General features: G+C 42.4%; 1 protein-coding gene across 1 annotated transcript in view; it reads left to right on the top strand.

Annotated features, from left to right (window-relative positions):
• The window catches only part of PROM1 (prominin 1), a gene marked incomplete at both ends in the record, with an annotated part of 118,334 nt that overhangs the window by 36,518 nt on the left and 63,956 nt on the right, over window positions 1–17,860 (top strand). Inside the window, 2 exons of the mRNA XM_079711628.1 lie at window positions 10,726–10,781; window positions 16,356–16,561. Coding sequence (XP_079567754.1) covers window positions 10,726–10,781; window positions 16,356–16,561 — 262 coding nt within the window. The remainder of the gene's footprint in view (window positions 1–10,725; window positions 10,782–16,355; window positions 16,562–17,860) is intronic.

The raw sequence follows: 17,860 nt of genomic DNA, 5'->3' as shown, positions 1-17,860 counted from the left end.
AGAGCCAGATGCTGAGAAACAGTCTTCTACCATGAAAATAACTTTCTCATCTGCCTGCTTACATATTTCCCTCCCACTGCTGTACCTTAAGAGGCAACTATTATGTTATGGAAAAGAACATGGAAAGATACAGTGAGAAATGAAGCAGGGCATGAAAAAGGTGGCCAGACCGCCCTCCGAGCTCAGGACAAGGAGAACTCACCGGCCTCCTGGAGCTGTCCAGTCTGGTGCTCGGTGCCTTTCAGGCCCCATCTCAGCAGATCCTCCCTCAGCTCTGGAAGGACAAAGGGGTCACTACTGTCCACACTGAAGTCTCACGGAGGGCAGGAGAAGACCGTGGTTTCTCAAGCAAGAGGTCTTACTCTTTTCTATCATGATCACAGCACCTGGCACCCTGTAGGCGCTTAATATGGTGGTTGAATATTGTTGAATGACCCAAAGACTGGGTCAGGTTTAAGTCACCAGGATTCGTGCAACAAACAGAAGCCACTGCCATCATGACATCATTTTACAACCTGCTTTGAGCTGTGCACGCCTTCTCAGGGCTGAGAAGAAGCAGGTAGACACAATGGAGAATATTAGGGTAGAATCTGTTCATTTGGAAGCTCTCAGAGCTGGTGTTGGTCACGGTATGGTCACCTTTGGTGAGCACCAAGGCTAAGCCGAGGTTTCCAGTTTGCGTGTTCTCTGTTTGGGGCTCTGTGCCACCTGCGTGCTAATGGCTAATACCCACCAGGCAATACAGGGACCAGTCACAGAATTCAGGGGTCCTGTCTGATCTCTGGAGCGGAAGCAGCATTTTTTTTTTTTTTTTTTTGGTAAAGAAGTATTGTGTGCAGCATCCATACCACAGACAGTTCTGGAGCCCTGGAATTTGCTGAGGGGTTGCTTTGCAGCCTTAGGAGGGACCCAAGTGAAATCTGAAACTTGGGGGCAAGGAGGGACTGAGAAAGAGGTGGACCCCTCCAGATGGGACAGTGGCAGGTTTAAGAAGGAAGGGAACTTACTTACGAGGCTTGTCTTGAGCAGCTGCAAGATGAGTAGATCTCCGCACCCACCTGCCTGAATCTTAAAAGTTTATGTAGTGGTCGCAACTGGATTCAGTTATGTAGACCATTCAGATGGTCTCAACTACACATTACTCTCTCAAGATTGCATCCTTGAACCCAGCTCCTAGTGTGGGATGGGTGGGCAGAACGGACGTTCCAAGGGCAGGGGAGGGGTGAGCAGCTTCTGAGTGCCTGGGTCCAGCTCGCAGGCCAACCAGTGGTCACATCCTGTCCATGGCCCCCTCCAGCATGAGGATGCAGGCGATCCAGAGGCTGAGACGGTTTCCACCAGAAGCCTTCTGTGGGCTGGCCAGGAAAGACAAAGGCAAAGGACTGGGATGCAGTAGAACGAGTCTGACACTTGGGACCCATGAAAAGTGTGGGGCAGAAGTGAGACCCCGGTTCTTCCACGTGCTTTCTGCGATGGACCATAATTGATTCAAAGTTCTCACCAGCAGTGAACCTATTAGATCTGAGATGGAATTTCCTAGTGTGGGGTCCCATGGGCTCCCAGATGAGGTGTGAGCAGCAGGTTAATGTCGGGGCTTGTCAAGTAAAGATGCTTGGGTTGTGTTGTACAGGCATTTGTGATGTTCACTCACCCTGGTTAAGAGCCGCTTCATTAGAGATACACAGGGAAGCCAAGGGAAAAATGGATATTGTGGTCCTGAGCATGAATGACGCCCATTCTGTGTTTTTGTGACAGGGGATGCTGGAAAGGAAGGAGGGGGCATTAAGGAAACGGATAGAGGCCTTGGGGCTTTGGGGGAAATGGAATTGCTCCGGGGTGAGAGTGGGTAGGGTGACCTGCCGCCTCTGAGCCTGTGCTGTCCAGTGCAGGAGACACTAACCACGTGTGGCCATGGAGCCCTTGAACTGTAGCTTGTCTGAACTAAAGGGCATTGACAACGGCTTCTGAACTCTTAGTATGAAAATAAGACTGTAAATAGCTCATTAATATTTACACTGATGATATCTTGAAATGATACTACTTTGCATATATTCGGAGTAAGTAAAACATATTAAAATTAATTTTAAATTAATCATGTTTTTAAATAGAACTACTAGAAAATTTGAAATTACTTATGTGGCTTGAGATAGATTTCTGTAAGACAGTGCTACTGTAAACCACGGGAAGGGAGAACATCTCTGCTCCAAAGTCTTGGGATGGGTTTTTAGCCAGTACAGCAAGGATCAGCTTTGCCAGAGGGTCAGGGCCAGCTGGCAGCCAAAGGACAGGGATCAACTGCCAGTGAGTGTTGTCGTTAGATGTAGCTGAGACCATGCCTGGGGCACCCAGGACCACCAGCATCACAGAAGGACTCAGGAGGGGCTGGGTCTTCAAGCAAACTGATGGGGGCATCTGTTTGACAGAGAGGAATGTCACTGTTTCCCAGAGGTTGCCATGGGTACACAAGCCATGTTCTCTGGCATTGGCTCACCTCCACAGAGCTCTACTAGAGCAACGCCTGTTACGTGTGTGCAGCAGGCTAAAGCAAAGAGACTGGTTCAAGGTCGGAGAACGCCTGTGATCCTGGGTTGCCCCCAAGGTACCTTGGAGAAACTCGAGGGTTCCCAGGGTTCCCTACCAGTTTGAAAATCTCTGTTCCTGCAGCACATCCTTTACAGGTCTGCTCCATGTATCTATCTGCTCTGTGCAGGTGGGAAGTTGTTTTCCAGAAGGCCCTGTGGGGAAGTGGCTTGCTTTGTTTCCTGGCCTGTACATGTGAATGTCTTTGCTTTAAAAAAGGGTTCACCGTGGGGTTTCATTTGCGAACCCCAGTAGTATACTTTGGAAGTGCTTATATGGGATACAGTCCTAGCATTCCAGAAGCTCATTCCTGGGGCAGAAGGCAATGTGCAGTGTGGGAAGGACCTCGCACCAGGAGAAGGAAGACCTGGGCCTGGGTCTGGCCTCACAAATCACTGATTTTAGACGTCACCCTCCCTATCTGGCCATCAGCTATGCTATATCATTACCAGATGGGGGAATCAGGATACGACGTGGCTCCTGACCTATGTGAGAATTTTAAAAAGCCCCAAATGAGCATGCACAGAAAAATTCAGTTTTGCTTAGCATTTTGGGTTTTTCTTGCACTGCTTGGAGACGGAGAGGGACATCTCATGTTAAGAGCTCTTGGATTAGGTTAATTGTAAGATTCCTTTCATTTGTAAAATATTATGTAAAAGTAGAAGTATTAAAGAATAACTTGCATTTGTGGTTCCAAATAATTAAGAAAGCAATTTCATGAGCTATGGGGCAAAAAACAGTAGGGAAAAATGGAGTCAATTCCCTAAGGAAATCTGATGTTCCTAATCTGCATGCAAATGTTTATGCATTTTCCAACTTAAAAGAAAAATCACATTTAGAGTTTAGAGATTCATTATTTCCTGTGGCTAGTGGTGCTGTCAGTCAAACTTGGCTTACATAAGTTAACCAGCAAAAATCATGCACACTGGTCACATTAAAACTTTAAACCGAAAGTTGATGATTAAGATTCCTAAAACGAAGATGGCGGAAGAGTAAGACGCGGAGATCACCTTCCTCCTCACGGATACACCAGAAATACAGCTACACGTGGAACAACTCCTACAGAACACCTACTGAACGCTGGCAGAAGACCCCAGACCTCCCAAAAGGCAAGAAACTCCCCACATACCTGGGTAGGGCAAAGCAGAGAGATTCCCGCACAGAGGATCGGTACCGAGCGGCACTCACCAGCCCGAGAGGCTTGTCTGCTCGCCCGCCGGGGCGGGCGGCGCTGGAAGCTGAGGCTCAGGCTTCGGTCAGAGCGCAGGGAGAGGACTGGGGCTGGCGGCGAGAACTCAGCCTGAAGGGGGCTAATGTGCCACAGCTAGCCGGGAGGGAGTCCGGGAAAACTCTGGAGCTGCCGAACAGGCAAGAGACTTGTTCTTCCCTCTTGGTTTCCTGGTGCTCGAGGAGAGGGGATTAAGAGCGCTGCTTAAAGGGGCTCCACAGACGGGCGCGAGTCGCGACTGAAAGCGCGGAGCCCAGTGACGGGCGTGGGACACTGGGGCTGCTGCTGCCGCCACCAAGAAGCCTGTGTGCGAGCGCAGGTCACTGTCCACACCGCCCTTCCGGGAGCCTGAGCAGCCCGCCACTGCCGGGGTCCCGGGATCCAGGGGCGGCTTCCCTGGGAGAACGCACGGCGCGCCTCGGGCTGGTGCAACGTCACGCCGACCTCTGCCGCTGCAGGCTCGCCCCGCACTCCGTGCCCCTCCCTCCCGCCCGGCCTGAGTGAGCCAGAGTTCCCGAAGAGGCTGCTCCTTTAACCCTTTCCTGTCTGAGCGAAGAACAGACGCCCTCCGGCGACCTACACGCAGAGGCGGGGCCAAATCCAAAGCTGAGACCCGGGAGCTGTGAGAACAAAGAAGAGAAAGGGAAACCTCTCCCAGCAGCCTCAGAAGCAGCGGATTAAAGCTCCACAATCAACTTGATGTACCCTGCATCTGTGGAATACATGAATAGACAACAAATCATCCCAAATTGAGGAGCCAGGAGTCAGTACTGTGCCTCTGAGGTGGGAGAGCCAACTTCAGGACACTGGTCCACAAGAGACCTCCCAGCTCCACATAATATCAAACGGCGAAAATCTTCCAGAGATCTCCATCTCAACACCAGCACCCAGCTTCACTCAACGACCAGCAAGCTACAGTGCTGGACACCCTATGCCAAACAACTAGCAAGACAGGAACACAACGCCACCCATTAGCAGAGAGGTGGCCTAAAATCATAAAAAGTCTGCAGACACCCCAAAACATACCACCAGACGTGGACCTGCCCACCAGAAAGACAAGATCCAGCCTCATCCACCAGAACACAGGCACTAGTCCCCTCGACCAGGAAGCCTACACAACCCACTAAACCAACCTTAGCCACTGGGGACAGACACCAAAAACAACAGGAACTACGAACCTGCAGCCGGCAAAAAGGAGACCCCAAACACAGTAACATAAGCAAAATGAGAAGACAGAAAAACACACAGCAGGAGAAGGAGCAAGATAAAAACCCACCAGACCTAACAAATGAAGAGGTAATAGGCAGTCTATCTGAAAAAGAATTCAGAATAATGATAGTAAAGATGATCCAAAATCTTGGAAATAGAATAGACAAAATGCAAGAAACAGTTAACAAGGACCTAGTAGAACTAAAGATGAATCAAGCATCGATTAAAAACACAATAAATGAAATGAAAAATACTCTAGATGGGATCAATAGCAGAATAACTGAGGCAGAAGAACGGATAAGTGAGGTGGAAGATAAAATAGTGGAAATAACTAATGCAGAGCAAAATAAAGAAAAAAGAATGAAAAGAACAGAGGACAATATCAGAGACCTCTGGGACAACATTAAACGCACCAACATTCGAATTATAGGGGTTCCAGAAGAAGAAGAGAAAAAGAAAGGGACTGAGAAAATATTTGAAGAGATTATAGTTGAAAACTTCCCTAATATGGGAAAGGAAATAGTTAATCAAGTCCAAGAAGCACAGAGAGTCCCATACAGAATAAATCCAAGGAGAAATACGCCAAGACACATATTAATCAAACTGTCAAAAATTAAACACAAAGAAATCATATTAAAAGCAGCAAGGCAAAAACAACAAATAACACACAAGGGAATCCCCATCAGGATAACAGCTGATCTCTCAGCAGAAACTCTACAAGCCAGAAGGGAGTGGCAGGACATAATTAAAGTGATGAAGGAGAAAAACCTGCAACCAAGATTACTCTACCCAGCAAGGATCTCATTCAGATTTGATGGAGAAATTAAAACATTTACAGACAAGCAAAAGCTGAGAGAGTTCAGCACCACCAAACCAGCTTTACAACAAATGCTAAAGGAACTTCTCTAGGCAAGAAACACAACAGAAGGAAAAGACCTACAATAACGAACCCAAAACAATTAAGAAAATGGGAATAGGAACATACATATCGATAATTACCTTAAATGTAAATGGACTAAACGCTCCCACCAAAAGACACAGATTGGCTGAATGGATACAAAAACAAGACCCATATATATGCTGTCTACAAGAGACCCACTTCAGACCTAGAGACACATACAGACTGAAAGTAAGGGGATGGAAAAAGATATTCCATGCAAATGGAAACCAAAAGAAAGCTGGAGTAGCAATTCTCATATCAGACAAAATAGACTTTAAAATAAAGACTACTAGAAGAGACAAAGAAGGACACTACATAACGATAAAGGGATCGATCCAAGAAGAAGATATAACAATTGTAAATATTTATGCACCCAACATAGGAGCACCTCAATACATAAGGCAAACACTAACAGCCATAAAAGGAGAAATCGACAGTAACACAATCATAGTAGGGGACTTTAACACCCCACTTTCACCAATGGACAGATCATCCAAAATGAAAATAAATAAGGAAACACAAGCTTTAAATGATACATTAAACAAGATGGACTTAATTGATATTTATAGGACATTCCATCCAAAAACAACAGAATACACATTTTTCTCAAGTGTTCATGGAACATTCTCCAGGATAGATCATATCTTGGGTCACAAATCAAGCCTTGGTAAATTTAAGAAAATTGAAATTGTATCAAGTATCTTTTCCGACCACAATGCTATGAGACTAGATATCAATTACAGGAAAAGAGCTATAAAAAATACAAACACATGGAGGCTAAACAATACATTACTTAATAACGAAGTGATCACTGAAGAAATCAAAGAGGAAATAAAAAAATACCTAGAAACAAATGACAATGGAGACACGACGACCCAAAACCTATGGGATGCAGCAAAAGCAGTTCTAAGAGGGAAGTTTATAGCAATACAATCCCACCTTAAGAAACAGGAAATATCTCGACGAAACAACCTAACCTTGCACCTAAAGCAATTAGAGAAAGAAGAACAAAAACATCCCAAAGTTAGCAGAAGGAAAGAAATCATAAAAATCAGATCAGAAATAAATGAAAAAGAAATGAAGGAAACAATAGCAAAGATCAATAAAACTAAAAGCTGGTTCTTTGAGAAGATAAACAAAATTGATAAACCATTAGCCAGACTCATCAAGAAAAAAAGGGAGAAGACTCAAATCAATAGAATTAGAAATGAAAAAGGAGAAGTAACAACTGACACTGCAGAAATACAAAAGATCGTGAGAGATTACTATAAGCAACTCTATGCCAATAAAATGGACAACCTGGAAGAAATGGACAAATTCTTAGGAATGCACAACCTGCCAAGACTGAATCAGGAAGAAATAGAACATATGAACAGACCAATCACAAGCACTGAAATTGAAACTGTGATAAAAAATCTTCCAACAAACAAAAGCCCAGGACCAGATGGCTTCACAGGCGAATTCTATCAAGCATTTAGAGAAGAGCTAACGCCTATCCTTCTCAAACTCTTCCAAAATATAGCAGAGGGAGGAACACTCCCAAACTCATTCTACGAGGCCACCATCACCTTGATACCAAAACCAGACAAGGATGTCACAAAGAAAGAAAACTACAGGCCAATATCACTGATGAACATAGATGCAAAAATCCTCAACAAAATACTAGAAAACAGAATCCAACAGCACATTAAAAGGATCATACACCATGATCAAGTGGGGTTTATCCCAGGAATGCAAGGATTCTTCAATATACACAAATCAATCAACGTGATACACCATATTAACAAATTGAAGGAGAAAAACCATATGATCATCTCAATAGATGCAGAGAAAGCTTTCGACAAAATTCAACACCCATTCATGATAAAAACCCTGCAGAAAGTAGGCATAGAGGGAACTTTCCTCAACATAATAAAGGCCATATATGACAAACCCACAGCCAGCATCGTCCTCAATGGTGAAAAACTGAAACCATTTCCACTAAGATCAGGAACAAGACAAGGTTGCCCACTCTCACCACTCTTATTCAACATAGTTTTGGAAGTTTTAGCCACAGCAATCAGAGAAGAAAAGCAAATAAAAGGAATCCAAATTGGAAAAGAAGAAGTAAAGCTGTCACTGTTTGCAGATGACATGATACTATACATAGAGAATCCTAAAGATGCTACCAGAAAACTACTAGAGCTAATCAATGAATTTGGTAAAGTTGCAGGATACAAAATTAATGCACAGAAATCTCTGGCATTCCTATATACTAATGATGAAAAATCTGAAAGTGAAATCAAGGAAACACTCCCATTTACCATTGCAACAAAAAGAATAAAATATCTAGGAATAAACCTACCTAAGGAGACAAAAGACCTGTATGCAGAAAATTATAAGACACTGATGAAAGAAATTAAAGATGATACAAATAGATGGAGAGATGTACCATGTTCTTGGATTGGAAGAATCAACATTGTGAAAATGACTCTACTACCCAAAGCAATCTACAGCTTCAATGCAATCCCTATCAAAATACCACTGGCATTTTTCACAGAACTAGAACAAAAAATTTCACAATTTGTATGGAAACACAAAAGACCCCGAATAGCCAAAGCAATCTTGAGAACGAAAAATGGAGCTGGAGGAATCAGGCTCCCTGACTTCAGACTATACTACAAAGCTGCAGTAATCAAGACAGTATGGTACTGGCACAAAAACAGAAAGATAGATCAATGGAACAGGATAGAAAGCCCAGAGATAAACCCACGGACATATGGTCACCTTATCTTTGATAAAGGAGGCAGGAATGTACAGTGGAGAAAGGACAGTCTCTTCAATAAGTGGTGTTGGGAAAACTGGACAGGGACATGTAAAAGTATGAGATTCGATCACTCCCTAACACCATACACAAAAATAAGCTCAAAATGGATTAAAGACCTAAATGTAAGGCCAGACACTATCAAACTCTTAGAGGACAACATAGGCAGAACACTCTATGACATAAATCACAGCAAGATCCTTTTTGACCCACCTCCTAGAGAAATGGAAATAAAGACAAAAATAAACACATGGGACCTAATGAAACTTAAAAGCTTTTGCACAGCAAAGGAAACCATAAACAAGACCAAAAGACAACCCTCAGAATGGGAGAAAATATTTGCAAATGAAGCAACTGACAAAGGATTAATCTCCAAAATTTATAAGCAGCTCATGCAGCTCAATAACAAAAAAACAAACAACCCAATCCAAAAATGGGCAGAAGACCTAAATAGACATTTCTCCACAGAAGATACACAGACTGCCAACAAACACATGAAAGGATGCTCAACATCTTTACTAATTAGAGAAATGCAAATCAAAACTACAATGAGATATCATCTCACACCAGTCAGAATGGCCATCATCAAAAAATCTAGAAACAATAAATGCTGGAGAGGGTGTGGAAAAAAGGGAACACTCTTGCACTGCTGGTGGGAATGTGAATTGGTACAGCCACTATGGAGAACGGTATGGAGGTTCCTTAAAAAACTACAAATAGAACTACCATATGACCCTGCAATCCCACTACTGGGCATATACCCTGAGAAAACCATAATTCAAAAAGAGACATGTACCAAAATGTTCATAGCAGCCCTATTTACAATAGCCCGGAGATGGAAACAACCTAAGTGTCCATCATCGGATGAATGGGTAAAGAAGATGTGGCACATACATACAATGGAATATTACTCAGCCATAAAAAGAAATGAAATTGAACTATTTGTAATGAGGTGGATGGACCTAGAGTCTGTCATACAGAGTGAAGTAAGTCAGAAAGAGAAAGACAAATACTGTATGCTGACACATATATATGGAATTTAAGAAAAAAAAAGGTCATGAAGAACATAGGGGTAAGACAGGAATAAAGACACAGACCTACTAGAGAATGGACTTGAGGATATGGGGAGGGGGAAGGGTAAGCTGTGACAAAGTGAAAGAGCGGCATGGACATATATACACTACCAAACGTAAGGTAGATAGCTAGTGGGAAGCAGCCGCATAGCACAGGGAGATCAGCTCGGTGCTTTGTGACCGCCTGGAGGGGTGGGATAGGGAGGGTGGGAGGGAGACGCAAAAGGGAGGGGATATGGGAACATATGTATACATATAACTGATTAAATTTGTGATAAAGCAAAAAAAAAAAAAAAAAAAAACTTTAAACCTTGTGATTCAGTGTCCTGTCAACATGTTCATATAGATCAGGAGGGCAGACTTTTTCTGTGAAGGGCCAGATAATAAAGATTTGAGGCTTTGGAGACCATATGGTTTCTGTCGCTCTGCTCTTGTAGTTTGTATGGCTGAGCAGCCAGAATCAACATATGGGTGTGGCGGTGTTGGAAATTTAATAAATAATAATTAATTAAACTTGATTTATTGACAAAAAAAGAATTAGCAATATCAATGTAACATTTTATTAGTGACTGTTAATGAGGTATATGTAGTTTGCTGGTAAATATTAAGGTGTTTTGTGAGAAATTGAAAACTCTTAAAGATGGCAACCCTCTAATTTTGCCACTGGCATAATCATAGGTCGAAAATATTTGTTCTCCATTCTTTGCTTCTGGTTAGAGCCTCATTAGGTCAATTATTTACCTGCGTTAAGAAAGAGGAATAAAAGTATAAGAGTACTTTATTGAGGTTCAATAATTTTTGAGCACATATAGACCTTTATTTTCTAAATATGCATTTTATATTTTTACTGAAAAAGTAATTGTGCCATTGTTTTGTGGCTTTTCTCCCCCAGATATTTTAAGAAAAGTTTTACAGAAGAAGTTTGACCTATCAACGGATTATGAGAAGGTAATTTTGATTGATGAATCTGTTAGCAAAAAATAAATATGAGCAAAACTTTGGCTGATTTGAAAGTAAATCTTTAAACAACCAGTTGTTTTACCTGTGAATTTAGTAACCTTTCTTGACTAAGAAGCTTTATGGAGTATTGAAATGCCTTATAAATCCCATTTGAACTAGAGCAGAAATTTCAAAAGTAGCATTTGAAGAAACATTCACCTTTCAAGCTGTATGTTATTGAAAAACTAAAATTTCCTTAAAGGAAGTCATATGCTACTTTTTATAGACAAGGGATGAGAACCCCTTAACTACATGGAATGGTTTGAACATCCCTAGAAACAGGCATGCATACTTTTAACATACACATGCGTACTTGTAGAAGAAAAAGAATAAATTCTTACCAGAGCTCTTCCACAAGGAAGTGATTTGGGGGCTTATTGTTAAAAAGATAAGCAGGGCTGGAACAGGTGGGGAGGCGGCTTTGCTGGCATTCCAAGCTGTGGGGACCACGTGAGCAGAGGATGAGGTGTGAGGGGAGGAAGCACAGGGATGGAGCTGGTGGGTGAGGAGGAAGGGGAAGGACAGGTGAGCTGTGGCCAGATCAGGGGAGGGCCTTGAAGGCCTCACTCAGATGAGTGGACAGTATTGTCAGAAAGTATCCAGGCACCTTTCATGTCTCTACTTAATACCAAGGTTAGGGTTAGGGTTAGAGTTGAGGTGCTGTTAATTCACTCTGTTTGCATCCACGAGATTAACTTACCTAAACAGAAGAGTGTGTTATTTCGATTTTGGCCTATGATGAATGTCGGTTGCCAACGAAATAAACAGACGAATGTTTTTGCATTGAATGTTAGGATAATAAAAATTAGTTGAATCTGTTTGTCAAGCTATTAGTCCTGCAGGGTCAGACGATTCATTCCATCCTTTCCTGGTACAGAGGTGGTTATCAAGACAACAATAAAGGTACCAGTGGACTTTTATTTGTTTAATGGCCAGCACAACAAAGGTGAATGACAGTGTCTCCAGTGGGTGTGAAGGCAGTGAACTCTTGCCCAGTGGTGGGAACAGTGGCTGCATATTCTCAATTTGCAATAAAATGATACTTAAGGGAAAAGTGAATGCAGAAGCCAAAGAGGAAGTTCTCATCTCAAGGCCATTTATGTGTACAAAAGAGGGTGAGCCAGATACACACTAGTGCCTACACCTTCCCTCCTACCACAGAAAGCATTTTCATTCTTCAGTGCCACTGGCTTCATTTATATCTTCCAAACATGATTGCCCATGTGTGCCTGCTTCCCTGGGCAGAATAAAATGACCTTTGCTTTTATATTTATATTGAAAATTTGCATGCCATTAGCAGCCCAGCCTGAATGCCAGTTAGCTCTGGCAAGGAATGGGTTGGGCGTGAGAGGCTGAACTCCCTCATCTGGGCCCAAGCCTTAGAGGACCAGGTCCTCAGACTCTGAGGTCACTCTGAGCAGCCTGACAAGTATGAGCCAGAGTTGGCTGCCACCGTCCATGGCAGGACTCTTAGTTGGACGAGTCCTTTATGGTTGGCTTGATATTAGACTTGGAGTTCCTGTAAGCTTGGGGACCCCCTACTTCCTGATCTCTCCACCTCAGGTGTCTTTACAAATGGATAAAAACCATTTGGGTGGAGCTGGTGTAGAGAAAGGAGCCAGAACTGGGCCCACAGGAATGAATGGAATCCTACCCTAGGTGTGGAATTGGGTCATGTTTTCCAGTTATCCAAGGAAGAGGGATTTGGTTAAGCAAAGACACCAAAGAAGCCAGGGCTCCTTTGGAAGGGAGCTTTCTGATTGGCTTTAGGGAGATGAATGCTGGGTGTGTTTGGTCAGAGTCCCCGAAGCAGACCCTGAGTCAAGGACTCCAGGGCAAGTCACTTATTTGGGAGCTGCAGGGAACCCAGGCTGTGAAGTGGGAGGTGACACAGCGGAGGGAGGGCTGCCTGTAGAGGGTGTATCATTCCGCCACCCGCCACAGGGGGCAACAGAGCTCCATCCTGTCGAGGAGCTGTGATAGACGCAGAAGACACCGGTGTGGGAATTAGCCCCTGGGAAGGTGAGAGAGCTGAGGTATCTATACACCAAGACTGAAGAGGCACTTAATCATAATCATGACACAGGGCTTGTTTTAAAGACAGATTCCTGGTCTTACCCAAATCTCCTGACACTTCTCCAGGGGAGGGGCCTGAAGTCAGTGTTTTTAACACACACACACTGTGAGGCGCCTATGATTGGCGAGGTTGGGAGGTAACAAGCCCGTGGGGCCCGGACCCATGAAGGGAGGCTGGGGTCACTCAAGATGCCCTGTGGGTCCCCAGGGGCATGTGTATCTGAACTGCCCATCCCAACATTTCAGATGATGCCGCCTTTAAAGGTTTTTAACATCACAAACATTGTTCTTCCGCACCTGTGAAAATCTGCCAGCTAAGGCAATGGCTTCCAAACTTGGATTTCCTGGACCAGACAATTTGAAAAACGTCATCTGGGGAACACCATGGAGCCACATAATTTTATTTAACCACATGAGGACATTTTAAGTCAACTATAACAACAATAATGACTTTGTCCCTCTTCATATGTATGTCACCTCCCTCTTCCAAAAAGAAGGATAGTCTTATAAATTGAGCAAATGAGGTAAGCACCATGAAAGGGCAAGTGTAGGACTCCATGGCATCATGAAGGAGGGATGTACAGCAAACCCAGACATTGTTATCAAGACAGACTTCCTGGAGAAAGCAACATCCAAGTTCAGACTTGACTTTCATTGGGGGAAGAGTGGTGGGAATAAGGTTCAAGCAAGAGGGAGCCCCAAGTGAGGAAAGGGAGAGAGACCATGATGCTTTCTGGGGACTAGAGTGGTCAAGAAGAATGGGGACGTGAAACCAGAATTAAATAACATAGGACCACGTGGAGGAGTTTGAATTAAACATGGTGGGAATCCATGGAATGCTGTTAAACAAGGGAATGATACCATAAGATTGTCATTTTAGAAAGGACACTTGGAAGTTGGTGCCTTGGGCTCTGGGGTTCTAGGCAGCCACTGATTCTCTGTTTCATGGAGACCATGTGGTTGTGGTTAGTGTGTTAAGCATTTGTAACTTTCCCTCTAGTTCCCCTTGTCCATAACTGATTAGCATACTGATTAAGAACCTTTCAAGAAATCCAATGTAAATCCAAATGTGAGCCCTAGAGCTTGACTGTACCCAAAACACTGTCTAATAAATGCTCCTTTTATGTTCCTGTCTTGTGTCATCCTCCTCTCCCTTGATTTCCTCTGTGTGGGATATTAATGGTCTCAGTTGTGGTTAATCACTCCAGTAATGTTTTCTGTTTTCTTGATGCATGCTGCCTCTGCTTGCACAAACTCTGCAACGGCTTTGACTTCCTCAGCCAGAAAATGTAGTCTTGATTCTGAAGGTAAAGTCCTCACTTGCTGTTTCACGTTGCTCTGTCTAAAGCCCGCGAGTGGTGTGACGCTTTTACCAGAACTTTCTGTTCACTGTCATCTCCACTGTGATGATTTTTAAATTGTTTCCTTTTTGTATCTGCCATCATCTTCCATCTTCTCTTTCAGCTTTTGTAGTCCACGAAAGAATAGCAGCCCATCTGCAAATTTAAATCTTGAGCTTCTTTCAACACAATCCACAAAGCACTCCGGAGATCTTAGTATATCAGGAAATAATTTAGGTCTTGCCAGATCTTGGCCAGACTTTCAAGTGTAGACGTGAACTCTGGAAATGACATAATCTTGTTCCTGATACTGTTTAACCTAATATTTAGTAGTGACATTGGAAAGCTTATATACAAAATATAAAATTTGTATTTGGAGCTAAAGATAGTTCATTAAAAACATTTCAGTACACCTTCTCTCCTGGGTTTGGGGTTCAGTGTTACAACTTTTTTTTTGGCTGTGCCATGCAGCTTGCAGGATCTTAGTTTCCCGACCAGGGATCAAACCCATGCCCCCTGCAGTGGAAGCGTGGAGTCCTATCCACTGGACCACCAGGAAATTCCCAGAAACAATTTCTAAAAATAGTAACAATTTAGAATATTTGCTGAGAAAGATAGCAAAATAAGTAAGAATTTGGAGTGTCTGGAGCTGGTTTCTCAGTTGGCCAATGATGTGAGTCTTCAAGGGTGGGTTACACACCAGCAAATAATGACTTTTCATGGCCGTGGTGTCCAGCTTAGCTCAAGAAGGCTGCATCAAAATTGCAATCACTTTTTTTCTTTTTAGCATTTTAACCTTATGGAAGTAGATAATATTCAAGTGCCGTTTGCACCTAGCTTAATACTCATAAGCGTTTGCCCACGAGTTAGCTAATACTGATTGAACATTTGCTGTGTGCTGGGCACTTTGCTAGTTGTTTACACATTAACTCATTTAATTATCTGTCCCTCACAATATGCTGATGACATTAATGCTAATGTAACATTTCCTAGTTTAGAAAATTAAAAGCCGCCCCTGCTGGGATTTAAAGCAGGTCCTCTGACTCCAAGTTCACTGCTCTCTCCTAAGACATCACATTTGTTTCTAGGAACAAGGCTTGGGTTTCGTTTTCCTTTGCTCAGCTTGGCTTCAGAATGTATTGTTATCTAGCTGGTCCATTACAAACCATTACAGGTTGCAAACCACCAACCTGTAATTTTCTGCCATTCTTTTAAAGTGTCTTGCTTTATGGAAGTGTGAGTAACTGCATACATGAATTGGAATGAGAACGAGTTTTATCATCCTGTTGCATTAATTTTTATTTAGCCTGGAATAAAGCCATCAGTGATTATGAAAATAGGTTTAGGTCACTTGATTGTGTCTAGCTATTGTGCTAGTTCCTAGGAACCTAGGAGCTCTCTGAGACTTAGCTGGTGAGGCTGGGCTCAGCAGCCTGAAAGGGGCACTTAACAAGTGTCTGCTCCACGCCAGGTACTTTCCATGGCACCTTATCACTAATCATACATTATCTGCAATGTTCACAAGGACCTTATAAGGTACGTATTTTATTCCCAGTACATGGGTGGGGAAACTGAGTGGCCTGTGAGTAACATGTCTGATTTGGAAAGTCTGAGCCTTTTTTTCTAAATTTAGATATATTCCAGATTCTTTCATAACTAAATATGAATTTGTCATTAATCGATCCAATCCAAACTACTTTGAATCCTTAATAACTATTACTAGTTCTATCTTTCTGGTGAAAAACATCCTTGGTATAGATTATTCATTATGCAAGGACTTCTGCCAAAATTTGTCATGCCGTTTAAAAACAAACAAAATACCTTTGGGGTTGAAATGACACCATTTGCAACTTGACCCTGAATTTGGATATTTTCCTGGAAGTTGAAAGAAGGTAGTAACTGCTTGATCCCATATTCTGATAACTCAGATCTCTGCTTTCTTTGTTTCAAGAAGGATCTTCAAAATGGACACACACACACACACACACCGCTCAAGATTTAACTCATGATGGCAAATAGCTTAAAAGCATGAAATGTGTACACTGTGGAATGTTCTACATGTAATTTTATGTTACAGTATGTGCTGTTTCTTTTGTTTGACTTGCAGATTATCTACTATGAGATCGGGATTATTATCTGTGCTGTCCTGGGATTGCTGTTTATTATTCTGATGCCTCTGGTGGGGTTTGTCTTTAGTTTGTGTCGTTGCTGTAACAAGTGTGGTGGAGAAATGCACCAGCGACAGAAGAAAAATGGGGCCGCCCTCAAGAACTACTTTACACTCTCCCTCTTGGTGATTTGTATATTTATAAGGCAAGTAGCATCTTGGACAACAGCTGATTGTGTTTTAGGTTGATGAGAAATGTCTTGTGTTTTAACTGTTGAGCATGAGTTGGAAACAACAACAAAATACAAAAAGCAGAAAACAGAAAAGAGAGAACAAAAATGTTGCCGAGCACATCACTATAAGCAGAAATTAGTGCTGTAACCAGGCTGCTGTAGTTTATGTGATAAGCCAACCCCATGTTTTTTTTTCATTTTGAAGCCATCCTGATAAATTTGGGACTGAAGAAAGCATTCACCTCCCAGGACAGCGCCTCCTTCCTCTTAAATAGCTCTCTCGAAACAGGCAGCCTGCAGGAAGGCAGAGCAAGTATTTCTAGTTGATTTGTACGTCCAAAGGGATCTTTTGCAAGAAATTTTTTTTAGATTGAAGTATCGTTGATTTACAATATTATGTTAGTTTCAGGTGTACAGCACAGTGATTCAGTTATTTATATATATATATATATATATATATATATATATGTATATATATATATATATATGTATGTATGTATTTGTTTTCAGATTCTTTTCCCTTATAGGTTATTACAAAATACTGAGTATAGTTCCCTGTGCCATACAGATGGGTAGAGTCCCTAAATTGGGGAATTTGAGAATATTGTTGGATGGAGTTAACTTTCTAATTATATGCCCAGTTTTCTTTTTTTGTTTGTTTTTTATTTTTCTCATTTTTATTAGGAACTTTAAAAAAATCTTTGTTTATTTTTAAACAGCAGGTTCTTATTAGTTATCTGTTTTACACATATTAGTGTATACATGTCAATCCCAATCTCCCAATTCATCCCACTACCACCACCACCCCACCCCCGCTTTCCCCCCTTGATGTCCATACGTTTGTTCTCTACATCTGTGTCTCTATTTCTGCCTTGCAAACTGGTTCATCTGTACCATTTTTTCTAGATTCCACATATATGCGTTAATATACGATATTTGTTTTTCTCTTTCTGACTTACTTCACTCTGTATGACAGTCTCTCGGTCCATCTATGTCTCTACAAATGACCCAATTTCATTCCTTTCTACGGCTGAGTAGTATTCCACTGTATATATGTACCACATCTTCTTTATCCATTTGTCTGTTGATGGGCATTTAGGTTGCTTCCATGACCTGCCTATTGTAAATAGTGCTGCAATGAACACTGTGGTATGTGACTCTTTTTGAATTCTGATTTTCTCTGGGTATGTGCCCAATAGTGGGATTGCTGGGTCATATGGTAATTCTATTTTTAGTTTTTTAAAGAAGCTGCAACTATTCTCCATAGTGGCT

This window comes from Hyperoodon ampullatus (genome assembly GCF_949752795.1).
Source record: "Hyperoodon ampullatus genome assembly, chromosome: 1".
NCBI classification, from domain to species: domain Eukaryota; kingdom Metazoa; phylum Chordata; class Mammalia; order Artiodactyla; family Ziphiidae; genus Hyperoodon; species Hyperoodon ampullatus.
Note: the sequence above shows the minus strand (reverse complement) of the source record. Positions and strands in the feature narration are given on the sequence as shown.